Raw genomic sequence first — 21,153 nt, 5'->3', positions numbered from 1 at the left:
TAAAAAAAATTGTGACAACTTTTTAATAACAATAAAGTGTGCATTCAATTAACTTGATTTATGAACTGACAATCAAATACAGTATATATCAAATCAAACAAAGCTAATTTTTGAATGTTCATTAATAGTTTTGGTTTTATACCAGGGCATTTTGGTCATTGTACATAAATTGGGTATATTGGTTTTGCGTTAATGTATTTGGGAAATTATGTTTAATTAGATCATAATTTGGGTATTTAATTAAATTTCCTTTAAATTTATTTTTCTGTTAAAATAAATTAGATAATATATCTAATGATAAATTATATAAGATTATTTTTAATCAATTAAATAATTTGATCACCGATCAAATGGTCTAATCGACCTCTGGACCGGATCCACATAAAGTCCAGCTCTGCAGGCAATGTAAGAAACATCTCCGCTAACTATATGTATATTCAGAGCAGGTGTAGCATCATAAACAATGCTAACTCTATCAACATAACATAAAAAATAGCAGCAACAGCTGAGTTCGCATCTTAGGTTGTTTAAAGCTTCCCAAACGCAGGTTTCTCCGGCGGCCATGCCAAGTGACTTTCCAACGTTGGTGATTTAAAAAACGAAAAAGGAATATAATATGCTGCAAGAAAACTTACAACCAAAAAAATTAATAAACAAAGGCCCCACAAAGTAACTTTCGGTGTAGTAAAAAGGATAGATAAAAGAAATATAATATGAAATATAAAATGTTTCGGTGGTGTATGATTTATGGCAATAAAAAAAATATTAAGAGTTTATTTTGCTTATTATACATAAGTATCATTATAATATAAAATTCTCGAAATTTTTTATTTATTGAGAAATCAGAATAAAAGATAAGTTACTATATTAATTTTTATATGGCCTAACCAAGTGCGCCTGATCATTTTGTTAGATAAAGTGAAGGCAATTGGATTTGGATGTAGATTATTATTTTATATACAGTTTCATGAGTCTGCCATTAGATGTAAAATATCACAGTATACTGTTCCATGAAATGTTCCATGAGACATCCTTTAGTTGTAATTTGTAAAACATCATATAAGTCTTCATTCAAACGTAAATTATGACGTAGTACTGCAATTGAACTGCATGTATACTGTAGATAGGACTCCAATTAGGGTCCACTTAATTAAAAAATATTTTATTATCAAACTTAAAAGATTATTAAAAAAATAAATTATCTTAAATATTAATAAAAATAAATTAATAATATGTTTAGACAATGGATATTTATAAAAAAAAATTTGTATTTAATTGATAGTATTAAAAGAGATATTAGTACATTATTATTTAACGAATTGAATATAAGTAATATAAGTAATGAAAAATATAAAAATTTATTTTACCAAATGCACACTTCCGAAGTTTTTGTGAACAAGGGAAAAATTTTTTACGGTTTATCCAAAGTGTCAAGCCATGTCAATTTGTGGCTCAGTGTGGAATGTTGATGATCGGGCTACACAAGGAGGGAAAATAAAGACAAATCGGAGCCACTTCCCATTTGTTGCAACCTTTCGATCGTTTGAAATACTTTTTTTTGGTTATATTGTACAGAAACAAAACAAAAATACAGTAAAAGAATTTTAACAATAATGCAAGGATTTTTAGACTAAAGATAATGATATAATCTTGATTCAATGCAATATTCTTAATTAAAGAAAATGTTTAAATTAAAAAAAAAACCTAAAAGATATGTTGATTACAAGATAAATAAAGACATGACTAACAACTCTTGACATCAGATTATAAGCTGTTAAAAAAGAAACAACTAACTTCCTAAAAGCTTTACCTTTTCTCTGCAGATTCATTCTTCATTTGCAACATAACAACATTATCTACAGTCCACCTCGGCTCATGTTCTGGTCCTGTTGACAGCTTCACACATCAGCAGTCTATGTCTGTCTAATGCAGCGGCTTCTGAGGCATTTTGATGCAGATGTTGCAATGAATCAAGATTATATTATTATTTTTCAGACTCAAAATCCTTGTCTTTATTATTAAAATGCTTTTCGTATATTTTTGCTTCTTTTTTTTTTTTCTGCGCAAAAGAACAATAGTTTTGGTCGAAAGCTGATGACGTGGAAACCAAATGAGGTGTAGCACGACAGTTCTGATGGGATAAGCCATCGTTTGAGAGAGCCGGATAGGCATCAGAGTCACCAACTCAACGGGGTTCGTAGAAGGCACTTGGTGAATACTTATTGTGTTGTAAGGATGCAACCCGCTTCAATAAATATAGCATTGCTCTTGATTGTTATGAAAATGACGAAAGAAGTTGGTAGGAAATTTAGGTGAAGCTACCACGAAATAAAATGACCCCACCACCGTAGCTTCATGACCTCGCATTTATAACTTCCGCTCTCTATCGCCACTCCACCCTATCAGACCTCATACTTTATCGAATCAACTAAATTCCAATTTAATCCTCTTAAGAGATAATACACAAAAGGGATAATTGTTCCATGTGAGAAACAATCCGTTTGAAAGAAATGGTCCAACAATTTGTTTGAAAGAAACCAACTTTTTAAAATCTGTTAAAGAAACAATATGTGATTAAATTTTATTTTATTTTTTATTTAAAATTATTATTAAAAAATTTATATATTATTTATGTATTCATTTTATATGTTTAAAATATATATACATAATTTTATTATTAGAAAAAATAAATTGATAATAAGATGACAACATAAAAGTGACAATATGACTAGGGAGCATCGAAATTCATGGAAGATTGATCAAATAATAGCGACGACAGTCTTCTATGGTTCTGATATTTGGGAAAATAAGACGGAATCCTCTAGAAGCTGTTCAAAACATTGACCAAGACTCTCAGTTTTGATGTTTCTTCGTTCCTTCTTATCCAAAGAGAGGAATCTGTGGTGCTCATTTCTCCTGTCCTGTGCACAAGGCAAACAGTGACTCCTAATTTTCATCTTATAACTCAAACTACCATTGTTACTCCTGTAGTTGAAAGAAAATTTGCAAAAAGATTTCTTTAAACACCCACACAGACATGGATGAGAGATTGCAGAATGCTGCCATGGAAGGAGATGTGGAAGCATTATTTTCAATACTTGAAGAGGATCCCAACGTTTTAGAGCGTATTGATCAAGTATCATTTGTGACTACTCCCTTGCATACAGCTGCAAGGGAGGGAAAGATCCATTTCGCCAAGGAGATACTAAACTTAAAGCCTTCATTTGCTAGGAAGCGAGATCATATTGGGCGTAGCCCCCTCCACTTGGCTTTGGAGGGAAAACACCAGCAGAAAGAGCTTAGTCCCCGTGATTTGGATTTGGAGGAGAAGTACCAGGAACTCGTAACATGGTTGATAAAACATGACAGTGAGGTTGTCCGTGTTAAAGCAAAGGGGATGGTTACTCCTCTGCACTATGCAGCTCAACTAGACGATGAATCCAGTGTGGCTGACTTTTTGTATGTTTGTCCATTATCAATCGAAGACTTGACTGTTAAATCTGAAACTGTTGTACATGTGGCTGTAAAAAACGGGAGGTTGAAAGCCTTTAAAGTCTTGTTAGGATGGCTTCGACGCTTCGACAAAGAGGAGATGCTGGAGTGGAAGGACGAGGAAGGAAACAATCCATTGCATACAGCAGTGTCTGCAGATCAACCTGAGGTAAGCATCCGATTTGCCTTGTCATTTTCTTTATATAAGCTTCTAATATTTCATTTTCTCCTCAATTATGAAGATGGTGAAGCTGTTGATTGGATATCTGAAAGTGAATATAAAGAACAGTAAAGGTTTGACAGCTTTGGACGTCTTCTACCTTCGCCAATATCAAGGTTTGGTAGATGCAGCTGTTGGTAACATTCTACTTGCTGCTAAAGCTAAAACTGCATCTCAACTCATTCTTCCGTCTTTAAGAGATTCGAAAAAAACTTTACTAGCCGAGTACTTTTATGGTGGCTTAACGTGTCCAGGCAAAATTCTGAAAAGATTCTCGCTGGGTTACCGAAGAGTTGATCAAGTTCCTCTTGAAGTCCGGAACGTACTACTTGTGGTGGCTATATTGATAGCCACAGCCACCTATCAAGCAGCATTAAGCCCCCCCGGAGGATATTGGCAAGATGACGGCAATCTGCAGCCTGCAGCCAACAACACTGGTATCAGTAACACCACCAGCACCATCTTTAATACAGAACAACATGCTGCAGGGGAGATGATTCGGCAGTCTTTCGGACAATTTCAATTTTTGATATATAATTCTTTGGCCTTTTTTACGTCTGTGTGCTTTATTTCCACTCTTGTAGCTGGCCTCCCATTTTACATAATCAGTATCTTAATGACATCTCTGATGGAAGTTTCTTATTTTTTTTCTATTCTTGAAAATATACGCCACAGCGGAAGTTTCTTTCGACGCTTCTTTATCCTTTTTATGTTTGTATGTTTTCTTGCAACATATTTTATCCCATTGCTCTTCGCTGGCCAACATTTGGAGCTCACACGGCATGGCCGCCGGAAGAACCTACGTATGGGAAGCTTTGAACAACCGAAGATGGGAAATCAGCTGTAAATAGTAATAGTGAATTTATATATTGCTTCTGCAACTTGTTTATGTTTTGTAATTGCTTGTAATGTTACAACAACTCTCTGGATATATTTAATGGACTCGTCTCTTTCACCATTCAAATGGGATCTCAACTCCCAACTATGCGCATAAATATTTCAAGTTTTTAGATATTTGACATGTTATAGTAATAAATTTTAAGACAAGGAAGTTCAAATGTTTATTACCTATGTATATATGATCGTCTTTTGACGATTCCTTAGTGTATGTGATTAAAGGTATTATGGTCTTTAAGACAACCTTAATTACGGTTTTTAATTACCGGAAGATTTAAGTGTTCTCATGTTTTATTTAGCTAGTTAAATAAAGGTAGATTTAAGTGTGTGTGATTCGGAGGGCATCTTTGGAAGGGTAGTTGCTAAGTAATATTAAAGTTATGTTTTTAAAATCGGATCGATAATCAAATCTATGATTTCAAATTTTAAATACGATAATTCCTACCGTGACAGTAACAGTACCTCCTCGCCGATTATCGAAAACATTACAACGTTAATAGAAAAATTAATATTTAAATATATATAATTTAATTGTTATTAAAATAATAACTCAAATATTATTCACATGACTAATCTACCATACCAATATCTAATAACTCAACCTTAAAATATCACGGCTGTATATAACTAACAGTAAATCCAATCCAAAATGTTAACTTTAATATAAATCAATTTAAACTTGAATATTTAGATAACTTTAAATAACAGTTGAATGAGGTCAATAAACTAAAGTTTAAACTTGATTAGAAAAAATTAATTTAATTTTAAATTTAATATAAATCAATTTAAACTTGAATATTTAGATTAATTTAAAGTTAACTCATATTATAAAAATGTAATCAATTTTAATAATAGTGGATATTTAGATTTTTTAAATTTCGTATGTGAGAGTTTTGAATTTTACCAAACTTTGGGTGGGAATTAGTGTTTTGGCCAAAAAGAAACAATTAACTTCCAAAACCTTGATCGTCAAACACATGCTTGGCACTAAGGACGAAAATGAAAAACATTTGAAAGTTAATGGTTTAAAGAAATTTTGTCACACGTTAGTTCGCTGAGTTTTAAATGCCCACTGCCGACATTGACCAATTTGTAAATTGAAAGAAAGCGAGTGGTGAATACGCTGGCTAAGTGGCCCATGCAGATAGAAAAAGAAAGGTCGCTGTAAGAATCAGAAGCTCACTGCAGCAAGCAAGCAATGACTGGAAACGAATCTACAAAATACTATTTTCATTTTTGGGCTCAATGTAACATTAACCACTCATATATACTGCCCAGACAAAAAAGAGATGACTTACCCTAATGGGTTGATTGAATGTCAAAAGTATGGGATTTCCTAAAGGGGAGGGTTTGGATTAAAACTTATGATATTAGATCAACATTAGACTTTTAAATTATTCGGTATAATAGTTTTAAGGCCAGTTAATAAATAAAAAATTTTACTTTCAACAAAAAAAATTTAATTTGGATAAAATTTCTTATTAAAAAAAGATAGACTTATAAAATTCTCCCCCGGTCTTGTCACTTTCAAACTTGAAATGTTTTTTATTATTTCAATATTTAATTATTCAGTAAAATCATATATATCTATTTTAAATACACAAATAAATATATATATGTTATCATATGATTAGGTGATTTTGAATTAAAAATAAAAAAACACATAATTACATGATGACACACAAATATGTCTCTATTTGTGTACTCAATACAAAACTAAAAAATGAAATAGTTTTGAAATTCAAGTGAAACTACCATGAAATAAAAATGAGTTGCCCTATTTTAAAACGAGTCATTATCAACTCCCATATCACACTGAAAACACAAGAATCAAGGTACAAGTTTTATGTTTTTACCCACCAAAAAAACATAATCACATCAAGTCATTGCTAGAAGATAGCTTGAGCATCCAAGAGAAGGTAAAGCCAACGTTGGCTTAGTCTCAAGCCAAAGAGGACATCAGAGATGGAGGGAGAGGATGCCAAATTTTTGAGTAATCTAAAGTTGAAGAGGTGGGGTTAAACTAAACTTTTCAAAAGTCTAAGGACAACTGCAAATGAGAAAAAGATAGAAACCTTAGATGGTGGGAGAAAAAGTAACTTTTTAAAAATTAAGTTAGAGAAAAATTATTAGTTTTCAAAACTAAAGTGAAAAGAGAAGGTCATTTTTTATTTTTTAAATAGAATGATTAAATAATATTTTTACTTTTTATATTAACAATAAAATTTAATAAAAATTAGATGACAGATAGATATTTAGGGTTTTAAAATTTAAAGTAATGGGAGTTTGGAAATAAACTAAACATTGGGTGGGAATAAGTCTTTTGGCGTTTAAATTTCTCTCTCTCTCTATCTTGTCACTTTCATACTTGAAATATTTTGCATTGTTTCACTATTTTTTAATTGTTAGGAAATTCAGGTGAAGCTGCCCTGAAAATGAGTTGCTCTTTTTGAAAACGAGTCATTCCCAACTCCCCCATCTCAGTGAAAACACAAGAATTACGATACAAGTTCTATGTTTTTTCTATGAAATTACTGGCATGGAAGCCCCACCACCGTACCTTCATGACCTCTCGTTCACAACTTCAACTCTCGGTCACCACTCCACCTTGTCACACCTCATTATTTACTGAATCAACTCAAATCGAATCTAGTCCTTTAGAGAAAGATGATACACATAAGCTTAGGTGTTACGCGTGAGCTTAGGCAAAATTGCTCGCAAATCTGAGAGGAATGATGTTAAAGACTGATTCGTTCACAAGCATCTCTTATCTAGGGTTTTATTCATATTGACAGTATGAGTAGAGAGCATCGAAATTCATGGAAGATTGATCATATAATAGCGACGATAGTCTTCTATGGCTCTGATATTTGAGAAAATGAGAAGGAATACTCTAGAAGCTGTTCAAAACATTGACCAAAACTCTCTGTTTCGATGTTTCTTCGTTGCTTCTTATCCAAAGAGAGGAATCTGTGGTGCTCATTTCTCCTGTCCTGTGCACAAGGCAAACAGTGACTCCTAATTTTCATTCTTATAACTCAAACTACCATTGTTACTCCTGTAATTGAAAGAAAATTTGCAAAAGATTTCTCTAAACACCCACACAGACATGGATGAGAGGTTGCAGAATGTTGCCATGGAAGGAAATGTGGATGCATTATATTCAGCACTTGCAGAGGATCCTTATGTTTTAGAGCGTATTGATCAAGTACCATTTGTGACTACTCCCTTGCACACAGCTGCGAGGGAGGGAAAGATCCATTTCGCCAAGGAGATACTAAACTTAAAGCCTTCATTTGCTTGGAAGCGAGACCACCTTGGGCGCAGTCCCCTCCACTTGGCTTTGGAGGGAAAGCACCTGCAGGAAGGGCTTAGTCTCCGTGATTTAAATTTGGAGGAGAAGTACCAGGAACTTGTAACATGGTTGATAAAACATGACAGTGAGGTTGTCCGTGTTAAAGCAAAGGGGATGGTTACTCCTCTGCACTATGCAGCTCAACTAAACGATGAAACCAGTTTGGCTGACTTTTTGTATGTTTGTCCATTATCAATCGAAGAGTTGACTGTTAAATCTGAAACTGTTATACATGTCGCTGTAAAAAACGGGAGTTTGAAAGCCTTTAAAGTGTTGTTAGGATGGCTTCGACGCTTCAACAAAGAGGAGATCCTGAAGTGGAAGGACGAGGAAGGAAACAATGCATTGCATACTGCAGTATCTACAAATCAACCTCAGGTAAGCATACGATATGCTTTTCACAGATAGCTCCTTTTGCCTTGTTATTTTCTTTACATAAGCTTCTAATATTTCCTTATCTCCTCAATTACGAAGATGGTGAAGCTGTTGATTGGATATATGAAAGTGAATATAAAGAACAGTAAAGGTTTGACAGCTTTGGATATGTTCTATGATCGCCAAGGTTCGCTAGATGCAGCTGTTGGGGACATTCTACTTGCTGCTAAAGCTAAAAAAGCATCTGAACTAATCTATCGTGGGCCTACAATACTTAAAAAAATATTTATTCATCTATTAGGTTCAGAAAAAACTTCACTAGTAGAGCACTTTTCTGGTGGCTTATCGTTTTCAGGAAGAATTCTGAAAAGATTCTCGCTAGGTTACCGAAGAGTTGATGAAGTTCCCCTTGAAGTCCGAAATGTACTACTTGTGGTTGCTATATTGATAGCCACAGCCACCTATCAAGCAGCACTAAGTCCCCCGGGAGGTTATTGGCAAGATGACAGCAATCTGCAGCCTGCAGCCAACAACACTGGTATCAGTAACTCCACCTGGATCCAAGAACATTCTGAACAACATGCTGCAGGGGAGATGATTCTGGGGTCTCAAGAACAATTATTATTTTTTACATTTAATTCTTTGGCTTTTTTTACGTCTGTGTGCTTTATTTCCACTCTCGTAACTGGCCTCCCATTTTACAGAATCATTATCACAATGACATCCTGGATGGTATTTTCGTATTATTTTTCTATTCGTGAAACTTTTAACGACACCGAATGTGGCTTTTTAGGCTTTTTGTTTATCTTTTTCCTGCCTGCAAGTTTTCTTGCAATAAATTATATCCCATTTTTCTTAGATCACCAACATTCGAAGCTCACACTGCATGGCCGCCGGAAGAACCTTCGTTGGGGAAGCTTTGAACAACCTAAGATGTGAACTCAGCTGTGATTAGTGTTGACTGAGCTGTATTTTCTATATAGGAAATAATAGTGCAGCATGAGTTATATTTTTTGTATAGGAATAACTAGTTGTATTTTGTTTCATTGTGTAAGAATATTTAGCTGCCATATAATTAGCCTAATTACTAGCTTAAGATAAAGATTTTTTCTTGATTTAGTTAACCTCTTTTTTGTGTGTGTGTGTATATATATGGTGTAATCCTTGTGTAAAGAATAAATGAATGAAAATTGCTCCAAAAACTTCTTATGTGCCTTCAATTTGTAATAGTGAATTCATATATTTTTGCTGCCAATTGTTTATGTTTTGTTGTTAGAGTCAGCATTGTTTGTAATTTTTTTTTTTGGTGAATAAATGTATATATAAACAAAAAGGCAAAGAGGCCCCAATGAAATGACTCGAGAACAGCCCAAGCACATCCAAACCACCAGGAGGATAGCAAAAAAACTCTAGGATAGAACTGAAAACAAAACATAATCCAACAACTACTCCTCTCTGAATATATTTAAGGGAATTGTTTCTTTCACCATTCAAATGGGAGTTAAAAAGTTTATTACTTATGTATTTATTGTTATCTTTTGAGGTTGCCATTAGTATTTAGGCCAAAGGACTATTTCCCACCCAAAGTATACTATTATCTCAATTTCTCTTCGTTAACTTTGAAAATTTTATTTACCCATTCATAGACAGTTAAACTTAACAAAACTCTAACCCCTTAAAACTTTATCTTTTTTTCCCTCCAAACCCTAAAAACAAACTATTTCTCTCCTAGGCCAAGTTTTTAAAAATGTTATCCCCCCTTAGGGTTTAGTTTACAATCCCTGGTGCCATCGCTTTCGAAGAGGCTTCCTAATGCATCACCATACTCTAGCAGTCTCTCTTCCCTCCTCTAGAATGCTAGTCAACGCGAATCTAGCCTAGAAAGATGAAGAGCTTCGTCAAAAGACGAAGCTCTTTATCTTCCCAAACGAAGACGGGAAGCTTCAGAGATGTCTAAAAAGACGAAAAACTTCATCGATCCAAAGCTTTGTTGGATGTTGATCAGACGTCCAACTAAGTAGAGAGAGACCGTTGGAGGAAGAGAAAGCTTTGAGAGGGAGAGGTCGCCAGCAATGATGTCAGAGATGACACCGAAAATCTGGAAACTAAACCCTGAGGGGAACTATTATTTTTTAAAACTTGGGTTAGGAGAAAACTTTTAGTTTTTAAAGTTTAGAGGAGGAAAAGTAGATTATATTTTAATTTATTTTTAATATTATAGATAAAATAATGGTTTTACCTCTAGAACCGTTAATTTTAACTAATTATGAGTAAGTATTTCAGATTTTCAAAGTTAAAAAGGAAAAAACTTGAGAAAACAATATACTTTGGGGGTGGGGGGGTGGGTGTGGGGCGGTTGTGGGAATAAGTCCTTTGGCCTACTATTATGATTAAAAGAATTATGGTCATTTAATAGTTGTTTTAATTTCCGCAAGATTTAAGTGTTCTCATACTTCATTTAGCAAAGTGCAGTATCATTTTTATTTGGAGGGCAACAATTCTAGAGAAGTTGTTTCTAGTTGGTATTACAACATGATTTATCTGCGCTGATCATGCTCGTACACTGGTACATTAACAATGTTACTTGCAACTTGTTTTGAGATATGTTATCATTTAATTGAGTATTATTTTATCTTTGATTTAAAATCATTTAAAATCATCATTTGATTGAGTTCAACTATAAATCGATTCTATTTAATAATTACTATAAGTTTAAACATTTATTTGAACCATATCGATCATCAAATTTAGATCAAACTGGTTTAACTAACTAGTCTAGAATATAAAGTATGGATTATGCTTAGACACGGTGGAAAATAATACAATAATGTTAAAAAATAGGTTAATTGTAAAATTTCATATTTATACATAATTCTAACTATACTATCACATAATTCACTTTAATATATATCATATCAAAAAAGTCCATCAGATATGTAATATTGCAGTTTTCCTCGATGAAAAATATTATGAGAAATGTTATATTTATTTAGTTTTGAATATCTAATTGGATATTTAAATGATATGATAATTTTAAATTAAAAATAAAATAACATCTAATCATATGATAATACATTATATAAATACCTAATTGAATAGTTAAAACTACGTGTAATGTGTATAATTTAAGGTGACTGAGTTGAAGTCCTATTGTAATTTATAATAGTAACCAAATCAAACTAGCCAATCAAATTGATTAGATTGAACTAATTTGAATTGAATTAAATTAGGTGGTTGGAATGGTTAGAGTTAAAAAAAAAAGGGGGTTTGATAATTATATTAAAAATTCAATTTTTTAAAAATTAATTTTGAAGACTTAAATTCAAATTTTATCTATCATTTTATTAATACATTACATTATTTTGATATTAAAATAATTTAGCAAATAAATTTAATAATAAATTATTTAAAATATTATTTTTAATAGTTAAACAATCTGTTGACCAGTCAAATATTAAGAATCAACCAGATTTGTGCCCTGTATTTTCTCAAATGGAAAGATGATTTTTTGATAAGAACAAGGATAGAGATAGTAATGAGGATAATTAAAATCTTTGTGACCGGAGATAAAAATAAAAATATTTTCGATCTATCACCTTTTTTATTTGCTTTGTATCTTATGTATTATTTGAATTCTAAAATATTAAAATACCTTTAAAAGTTGTTAAATTAGTATAAATACATTATAACTATTAATGAATATTTTAATATTTTTTTATGTGAGAGTGGGAAGTTGAAAATGAGAGAATTTTTTGTTAGGGGGAAGTGACGGATATTTCCTGTTATTTCTGGCTCTCCATATGTATACTTCCCTGAGAAAAAAGAGGTGGCTTTCAAATTTCTCTGCCTCGTCAATTTTAAACTTGTTATATATATGGTGGATTTTCCACCACGTAGGCAAGTTGACAAAATAGTGTGAATGCAAGAAATTAAGCATGCATTAAAGTCAAGAAAGGGGGGCAGCAGGCTTTCTATATAAAGCCTTCTCCTCTCATTTGTACAGATGCCTTTTCTCAATTAATTGCAGATTACTTTTCTTTCTTATCTTCATCCGGGAAAGCATTTTCCTTGAATAGCTTCTGCTCTTCTTCTCCTCTCTTCTCATTTTTACTTTTATCTCATTATCCTTACATACTTGATTATTATTTTATAACACGTTATCAACACCATTAGCTCAAATATATTATATCTTTCTATTATGTCATTATGCTGTTTATATATTATAAATACGAATATCTCAGTTGTGATATCTCAGTAATTTATGTTATATTTCTGTTTAATTTTATTATAATTGTACTCTATTTGCAACTCGAAGTTTACAAAATTATAAATCTGGACCTGAAGTCCTAAAACTCTTGAATCTGGACCTGAAGTCCTAAAACTCTTGAATCTAGACCTGAAGTCTGGAATACTATAAATCTGAACCTGAAGCCTTGAATATTATTTGTAACCTGAAGTTTACAAAATTATGAATCTAAACTTGAAGTCTGGAATATCATAAATTTGAACCTGAAATTCTGAATCTTATTTGTAACTTGAAGTTTACAAAATTATGAATCTGGACCTGCAGTCCTGAATATCATGAATCTAGATCTAAAATCCTGAATATCATTCGTAACCCGAAGTTTACGAAATTATAAATTTGTGACTTGAAATCATAAATATTATTTGTAACCTGAAGCTTACAAAACCAATAATCTGGACCAGAAGTCATGATATTATTTAAATATTTATTTTTATTGTATTCCATTTATTTGAATATTTATTTATTCGCATCTTTATTTATTTGAATCTTTATTTTTATTTATATCTGATTTACAACCTGAAGTTTGTAAAATCGTGAGAAAATCATATGTATGGGCCCGAAGTCCCGAATTTTATAATTTACAATTTGAAGTTTGTAAAATCAAGAGAATACATATATATGGGCCATAAGTCCCAAGTTTCATCAAAGTCTTTATTTTAGAATAATAATATCACCTTTGCAACCTGTAGTTTGCATAAAGTGTGAAAAATATGGACTTGAAGTCTAAAACATAATCAGAATACGTATTATAATATTCTGAAAACTAATTACAAAACCAGAAGTTTTGTATATATGAGATAATATATGGACCTAAAGCTTCCAAAATTGATCATAATATTTCTCCTACAAAATCAGCTGTTTTGTAAATATGAAATAATATTTGAACCTGAAGTTTCAAAGATTAACTCATATATATTGTATACAAAACTAGAAGTTTTGTAAATATGACAATAATTGAACCTGAAATTCCTAAAATTGGATGGATAATATTAAATGGGTTTTTTACATGAGTCACCACCTATAATTTGTGAACATTGAAAAACTAACTAAATATAATGTCCCAGAAGGACAAATACAAGACTATTATTTTTCGGCATCATATCCCTGAAGATTGCAAGCCGAAATATGGATATAATAATAAATCCATTAAATTTGCGGAGAAATTTAAAAGATAGATTTGAACATCAGATTCAATAATATTCCCAATGACTCTATATTTAGTATAACTTTGTAATATTCAGAATCTTTTCTTAAATGTGAAAAATAAAATATTTCTCACATTTTATTTTTGCTCCTGTAGTAGCAATATCAGAAAAGAAATTCTGAATTACTATTTTCTCGTTATACATCATTCCCTGAAGTAAACGCAACTACCAGAAGTAGTTATTATGAGTATGAAATGCCCAAAATTTTTATAATTAAATCCATCATATATATTTATTTTGGAATCATGCATATTATTTTGTATTTTATTGTCATGTTCTCTTCCTTTCAATATTTTGTGTACGTTATAACTAACGTAATTTTTAAATGAAAGGAAATGGACTCCAAAATTGAAGCATTGACTTCAAAGGCTGATGAAGGAGATATGTGTTTGGTGGATAGTGCAACAACGCACACAATTCTTAAGGAAAATAAATTTTTCTTATCTTTAGCATTAATTGAAGCTAAAGTAACTACCATATCAGGATCAATTGATCTGATAGAAGGCTCCGGAAGAGCCACAATTATGTTAAACAATGAGACCAAATTAAGCATCAATGATGCATTATATTCAAGTAGATCCAAAAGAAATCTACTGAGTTTTAAAAATATAAGAAAAAATGGTTATCATCTTGAAACCATGAGTGAAAATGGTACAGAATTCATCTGTATAACTAGTAATGCCTTCGGAAGAAGGCTTATACTAGAAAAATTGTCTACTTTATCATCTGGATTGTATTATACAATCATAAAGGCAATTGAAACCTACGCAGTATCGAACCAGAAGTTCGTTGATCTAAAAGCATTTATGCTTTGACATGATCATTTAGGCCACCCAGGATCTACAATAATGCGTAGGATTATTGAAAATTCACATGGACATACATTACAGAATCATAAAATTTTATTATCCAGTAAACAATTCTACACTGCCTGTTCTCAAGGCAAATTAGTAATAAGACCATCCCCCTCCAAAATTGGAGGTGATTCCCCATCATTCCTGCAAAGGATTCAAGGGGATATATGTGGACTCATTCATCCACAAAGTGGGCCATTTTGTTATTTTATGGTCTTAATTGATGCATCTGCACGATGGTCTCATGTTTGTTTATTGCCTACCCGAAATGTTGCATTTGCTAAACTGTTAGCACAAATTATCAAATTAAAAACACATTTCGCAGATTATTTAATCAAGTCAATACGGCTAGATAATGCTGGTGAATTTACATCCAAAACATTTGATGATTATTGCATGTCTATGGGGATTGAGGTTGAACATCTAGTTTCGCATGTCCATACACAGAATGGATTAGCTGAGTCTCTTATCAAACGACTCCAGGTAATTGCATGAACTTTATTACTGAAAAGTCAATTACCTACTTCTATGTGGGGACATGTTATATTACATGTTGCAGCGTTAATTCGCTTGCGACCTTTTTCTTATCATCAATATTCTCCCCTACAATTGGTTCTTGGTCACCAACCTGATGTATCTCATTTGAGAATATTTGGTTGTACTGTATATGTCTCTATCGCGTCTCTTCAACGCATAAAAATAGGACTCCAACGTCGTTTGGGAATATATGTTGGATATAATTCACCATCCATTATCAGGTATCTAGAACCATTAACAGGTGATCTTTTTACTGCACGATTTACAGATTGTCACTTTGATGAGACAACTTTCCCATCTTTAGGGGAAAAGAAAATGCCTCATGAAGTTAGGCATGAACTTACTTGGTATGTGCCTACCATGTCTTATTTAGATCCTCGCACATCCCAAAGTGAAACTGAAGTGCAAAGGATAGTGCGATTACAAATTATTGCCAACTAAATGCCTGATGCATTTGTAAATACGGTAAAAGTGACAAGATCACATGTTCCAGCTATTAATACACTAGCAAGAATCAATGTGACTGCTGAACAGTCTATTTGAGCCGTGACTGATCCATCTACCTCACGCCAGAAGCGTGGTAGACCTGTTGGATTGAAGGACACTGTTCCTCGAAAAAGAAAGACAAATAATCAAACAAATATTCCACCAGAAGAGGTTATAGTCCCTAAAGTGGCACAAGCCCCTGAAATGGCACAAACCCCTGAAGTGGTACAAAATCCTGAAGAACAGGAAAATGAGAATATTGAAATATCTTTAAATTATGTTCATACACAAGAAATGTGGAATCGTGAAACAATTATAGTTGATGATATATTCTCATTTGCAGTAGCTACTGAAATTTTGAATGATGATGATTTTGAGCCACGTACTATGGCTGAATGCAAACAAAGACATGATTGGCCTAAATGGGAAGAAGCAATTCAAACAGAATTAGCTTCTCTAACAAAACGTCAAGTGTTTGGGCTTGTAGTTCCAACACCTCAAGACGTACAACCCGTTGGATATAAATGGGTATTTGTGAGAAAAAGAAATGAGAAAAATGAAATTGCTAGATATAAAGCCAGGCTTGTAGCCCAAGGCTTTTCCCAAAAGCCTGGTATAGACTTTGATGAAACATATGCACCTGTAATGGATATAATCACATTCAGATGTTTAATCAGTTTAACAGTCTCTGAAAGACTGGATATGCGTCTAATGGACGCAGTTACTGCTTATTTGTATGGAAATTTGGATACTGAAATTTATATGAAACTCCCTGAAGGATATAAATTACCTGAAACAAAAGGGTCAATTCAAGAGGCTTGTACTCAATTAAATTACAACGATCATTGTACAGATTAAAACAATCCAGACGTATGTGGTACAATCGCCTTAGTGAATATTTGAAAAAAAAAAGCTATGTGAATGACCCTATATGCCCATGTGTCTTTATCAAAAGGTCAGAATCGGGATTTGTTATTGTAGTAGTTTATGTTGATGACATGAATTTAATTGGGACTCCTGAAGAGCTCTCAAAAACTGTTGAATATCTGAAAAAAGAATTTGAAATGAAAGATTTGGGAAAAACAAAATATTGTCTCGGCTTACAGATCGAGCATAATTCAAATGGAATACTTATCCATCAATCATCGTATATTGAAAAATTATTAAAACGCTTTAATATGGATAAGGCTTATCCTTTGAGCACCCCAATGGTTGTTCGGTCTCTTGATCCAAAAAAGGATTCATTTCGTCCTAAAGAAGAAGATGAAAAGATACTTGGTCATGAAGTACCATATCTTAATGTCATTGGAGCCTTATTATATTTGGCCCAATGCACGAGACCGGATATATCTTTTGCAGTTAATTTATTGGCCCGATTTAGCTCTGCACCAACCCGTCGCCACTGGAACGGAATCAAACATATACTTCGTTACCTATGTGGAACTAGAGATTTGAGATTATTCTATTTTGTCAAATCCCCTAAAAATCCTAGTTTGGTTGGATATGCAGATGCTGGTTATCTTTCTGACCCCCATAAGGCCCGTTTACAGATGGGATATGTTTTCACTTATAATGACATAGCTATATCATGGCGTTCCACCAAGCAGACCTTGGTTGCAACTTCTTCAAATCATTCAGAAATTTTAGCCCTCCATGAAGCCAGCCGAGAATGTATATGGTTACGGTCTGTCATCCATCATATCTGGAATGCATGCAATCTTCCTTCTACAACAAACACTCCTTCCATATTATATGAAGACAATGCAACATGTATAGCCCAGATTAAAGGTGGATGCATCAAAGGAGACAGAACCAAACATATCTCACCGAAGTTCTTTTACATTCATGAGCTCCAGCAGAGTAAAAAGATTGATGTCAAGCAAATCAGATCCAATGAGAATCTTGCAGATTTGTTCACTAAGACACTACCGACATCAACATTTGAGAAGTTAGTGTATAACATCGGTATGCGGCGGCTTAACACGCAACCAAGTTAATCTTACTACAAAGAGGGGGAACGTTCATCAGGGGGAGCATTCATCAGGCAAAAGTATGAAGTTTATCAAATATTGGACAAAAGGTGCACTGTACTCTTTTTTCCTTCACTAGGTTTTGTCCCACTGGGTTTTCCTAGTAAGGTTTTTAATGAGGCAGTTTAAGCACGTCCAACGCCAACTTACAGGGCATTTAATAATTATGTTCTTTTGCTTTGGTTTTTATCCCACTGGATTTTTCCTTAGCAAAGTTAATATAATTATCTATAAGTGATGGAAATCCAAGGGGGAGTGTTATATATATGATGGATTTTCCATCACGTAGGCAAGTTGACAAAATAGTGTGAATGCAAGAAATTAAGCATGCATTATAGTCAAGAAAGGGGGGCAGCAGGCTTTCTATATAAAGCCTTCTCCTCTCATTTGTACAGATGCCTTTTCTCAATTAATTGCAGATTACTTTTCTTTCTTATCTTCATCCGGGAAAGCATTTTCCTTGAATAGCTTCTGCTCTTCTTCTTCTCTCTTCTCATTTTTACTTTTATCTCATTATCCTTACATACTTGATTATTATTTTATAACAAAACTTGAAATGTTCTGGATTGTTTGACTATTTTTTAATTGTTATGAAAAGACAAAAAGAAGTCAGGAAATTCAAGCGAAGCGGCCATAAAATTGAGTTGTCCTTTTGAAAACGAGTCATTACCGACTTCCATGTCACAGTGAAAACGCAAGAATCAAGATGCAAACTTCATTTTTTATTTTGAAATTATTGGCATGCTAGCCCCACCACAATACATTCGTGACCTCACATTCACAACTCACACTCTCGGTCGCCACCCCACCCTATCGAAACAACTCAGTTTGAATCTAGTTCTCTAGAGGGAGTTGATATACGAAAGGGATGGTTGTAACGTGTGAGCTTAGGCAAAATCACTTGCAAATCTAAAGAGAGTGGTACTGAAGACTGATTCATTCACAAGCATCTCTAATGTAGGTTTTATTCATATTGGCAGAGCATCGAAATTCTTGGAAGATTGACCATATAATAGAGAAGCTAGTCTTCTAAAACATTGACCAAGACTCACTGTTTTGATGCTTCTTCGTTGCTTCTTATCCAAATGTAGGAATCTGTGTGGTGCTTATTTCTCCTTTCTTGTGCACAAGGCAAACAGTGACTAATAATTTTCATTTTTATTACTCAAACTACCATTGTTAGTCCTGTAATTGAAATAAAATTTGCAAAAGATTTCTCTAAACACCCACACAGACATGGATGAGAGGTTGCAGAATGTTGCCATGGAAGGAAATGTGGATGCATTATATTCAGCACTTGCATAGGATCCTTATGTTTTAGAGCGTATTGATCAAGTACCATTTGTGACTACTCCCTTGCACACAGCTGCAAGGGAGGGAAAGATCCATTTCGCCAAGGAGATACTAAACTTAAAGCCTTCATTTGCTTGGAAGCGAGACCATCTTGGGCGTAGCCCCCTCCACTTGGCTTTGGAGGGAAAGCACCTGCAGGAAGGGCTTAGTCCCCGGGATTTGGATTTGGAGGAGAAGTACCAGGAACTCGTAACATGGTTGATAAAACATGACAGTGAGGTTGTCCGTGTTAAAGCAAAGGGGATGGTTACTCCTCTGCACTATGCAGCTCAACTAGATGATGAATCCAGTTTGGCTGACTTTTTGTATGTTTGTCCATTATCAATCGAAGACTTGACTGTTAAATCTGAAACTGTTTTACATGTCGCTGTAAAAAACGGGAGTTTAAAAGCCTTTAAAGTCTTGTTAGGATGGCTTCGACGCTTCAACAAAGAGGAGATCCTGAAGTGGAAGGACGAGGAAGGAAACAAGCCATTGCACACTGCAGTGTCTGCAGATCAACCTGAGGTAAGCATCCGATTTGCCTTGTCATTTTCTTTATATAAGCTTCTAATATTTCATTTTCTCCTCAATTAAGAAGATGGTGAAGCTGTTGATTGGATATCTGAAAGTGAATATAAAGAACAGTAAAGGTTTGACAGCTTTGGACATCTTCTACGTTCGCCGATGTCAAGGTTTGGTAGATGCAGCAGTTGGGGACATTCTACTTGCTGCTAATGCTAAAACTGCTCGTCAACTCCATCGTCCGTCTTTAAGAGATGCAAAAAGAACTTTACTAGTCGAGTACTTTTCTGGGCTTACCGTTTTCAGAAAAAATTCTGAAAAGATTCTCGCTTGGTTACCGAAGAGTTGATGAAGTTCCTCTTGAAGTCCGAAACGTATTGCTTGTGGTGGCTATATTGATAGCCACAGCCACCTATCAAGCAGCACTAAGACCCCCCGGAGGATATTGGCAAGATTACGGCAATCTGCAGCCTGCGGCCAACAACACTCGTATCAGTAACACCACCGCCGCCGCTATCAGTAACACCACCAGCACCAGCTTTAATACAGAACCTTCTGAACAACATGCTGCAGGGGAGATGATTCTGGGGTCTTCAGAACAATTATCATTTTTGACATTTAATTCTTTGGCTTTGTTTACGTCTGTGTGCTTTATTTCCACTCTTGTAAGTGGCCTCCCATTTTACAGAATCATTATCGCAATGACATCTTGGATGGAATTTTCTTATTTTTTTTCTATTCATGAAACTATTGACTTCAGCGAAAGTTTCTTTCTAGGCTCCTTGTTTTTCTTTTTTCTGCTTGTATGTTTTCTTGCAACATATTATATCCCATCTTTCTTAGCTAGACAACATTCGAAGCTCACACGGCATGGCCGCCGGAAGAACCTACGTTTGGGAAGCTTTGAACAACCGAAGATGGGAAATCAGCTGTAAATAGTAATAGTGAATTTATGTTTTGTAATTGCTTGTAATGTTACAACAACTCGCTGAATATATTTAATGGACTTGTCTCTTTCACCATTCAAATGGGATCTCAACTCCCAACTATGCACATAAATATTTTAAGTTTTTAGATATTTGACATATTACAGTAATATATTTTAAGACAGGGAAGTTAAAATGTTTATTACCTATGTATGCATGATAATCTTTTGACGTTTCATTGGTGTTTATGATTAAAGGTATTATGGTCATTTAATGACTTTTTTTAATTTCCGCAAGATTTAAGTGTTTTCGTGACTCAATTTATTTAGTGAAGTGTGATAACATTTTCCTTTTGGAGGGCAATTTTGGAAGGGTAGTTACTAGTTAATATCAAAGCAATCTTTTTAAAATCGGATCAATGATCAAACTGATTATCTCATTGGTTCATGGTTTGACTGATTTAACCAATTCAATTTAATATCAAATTATAATAAATTTATTAAATAATATCTCACATTTAACACATGTTTTAAACATAAACTATATTAAGTTTATTAAAATCAAATTTGTATAATTATCAACAACAATAAAATATATTTACTTCTTTGAAACA

The 21,153-nt window shown here is 33.6% G+C and overlaps 2 protein-coding genes and 1 pseudogene across 2 annotated transcripts; all 3 read left to right on the top strand.

The window, feature by feature from the left end:
- Positions 1-2,832: 2,832 nt before the first annotated feature.
- Positions 2,833-4,676, top strand: LOC123204161 (ankyrin repeat-containing protein BDA1-like). The gene is made up of 2 exons (XM_044620742.1): positions 2,833-3,661; positions 3,735-4,676. The coding sequence occupies exons 1-2, from the start codon at positions 3,038-3,040 to the stop codon at positions 4,557-4,559; spliced, it is 1,449 nt and encodes a 482-aa protein (XP_044476677.1). The 5' UTR covers positions 2,833-3,037; the 3' UTR covers positions 4,560-4,676.
- Positions 4,677-7,280: 2,604 nt separating this feature from the next.
- On the top strand, positions 7,281-9,559 carry LOC123204858 (ankyrin repeat-containing protein BDA1-like). The gene is made up of 2 exons (XM_044621663.1): positions 7,281-8,342; positions 8,439-9,559. The coding sequence occupies exons 1-2, from the start codon at positions 7,719-7,721 to the stop codon at positions 9,276-9,278; spliced, it is 1,464 nt and encodes a 487-aa protein (XP_044477598.1). The 5' UTR covers positions 7,281-7,718; the 3' UTR covers positions 9,279-9,559.
- Positions 9,560-18,202: 8,643 nt separating this feature from the next.
- On the top strand, positions 18,203-20,642 carry LOC123204231 (annotated as a pseudogene).
- The last annotated feature ends 511 nt before the right edge of the window (positions 20,643-21,153 follow it).

The sequence above is a fragment of the Mangifera indica genome, chromosome 20 (assembly GCF_011075055.1).
Source record: "Mangifera indica cultivar Alphonso chromosome 20, CATAS_Mindica_2.1, whole genome shotgun sequence".
In the NCBI taxonomy this organism is placed as follows: Eukaryota; Viridiplantae; Streptophyta; class Magnoliopsida; order Sapindales; family Anacardiaceae; genus Mangifera; species Mangifera indica.
The sequence above is the reverse complement of the archived record's forward strand: the minus strand, read 5'-3'. Positions and strand labels throughout refer to the sequence as shown.

Excerpts from the sequence above, each read along its gene's own strand:
- LOC123204161 (XM_044620742.1), top strand. The coding sequence starts at position 3,038 with ATGGATGAGAGATTGCAGAATGCTGCCATGGAAGGAGATGTGGAAGCA. Across the intron at positions 3,662-3,734 it reads TGTCTGCAGATCAACCTGAG|ATGGTGAAGCTGTTGATTGG; the intron begins GTAAGCATCCGA and ends TCAATTATGAAG.
- LOC123204858 (XM_044621663.1), top strand. The coding sequence starts at position 7,719 with ATGGATGAGAGGTTGCAGAATGTTGCCATGGAAGGAAATGTGGATGCA. Across the intron at positions 8,343-8,438 it reads TATCTACAAATCAACCTCAG|ATGGTGAAGCTGTTGATTGG; the intron begins GTAAGCATACGA and ends TCAATTACGAAG.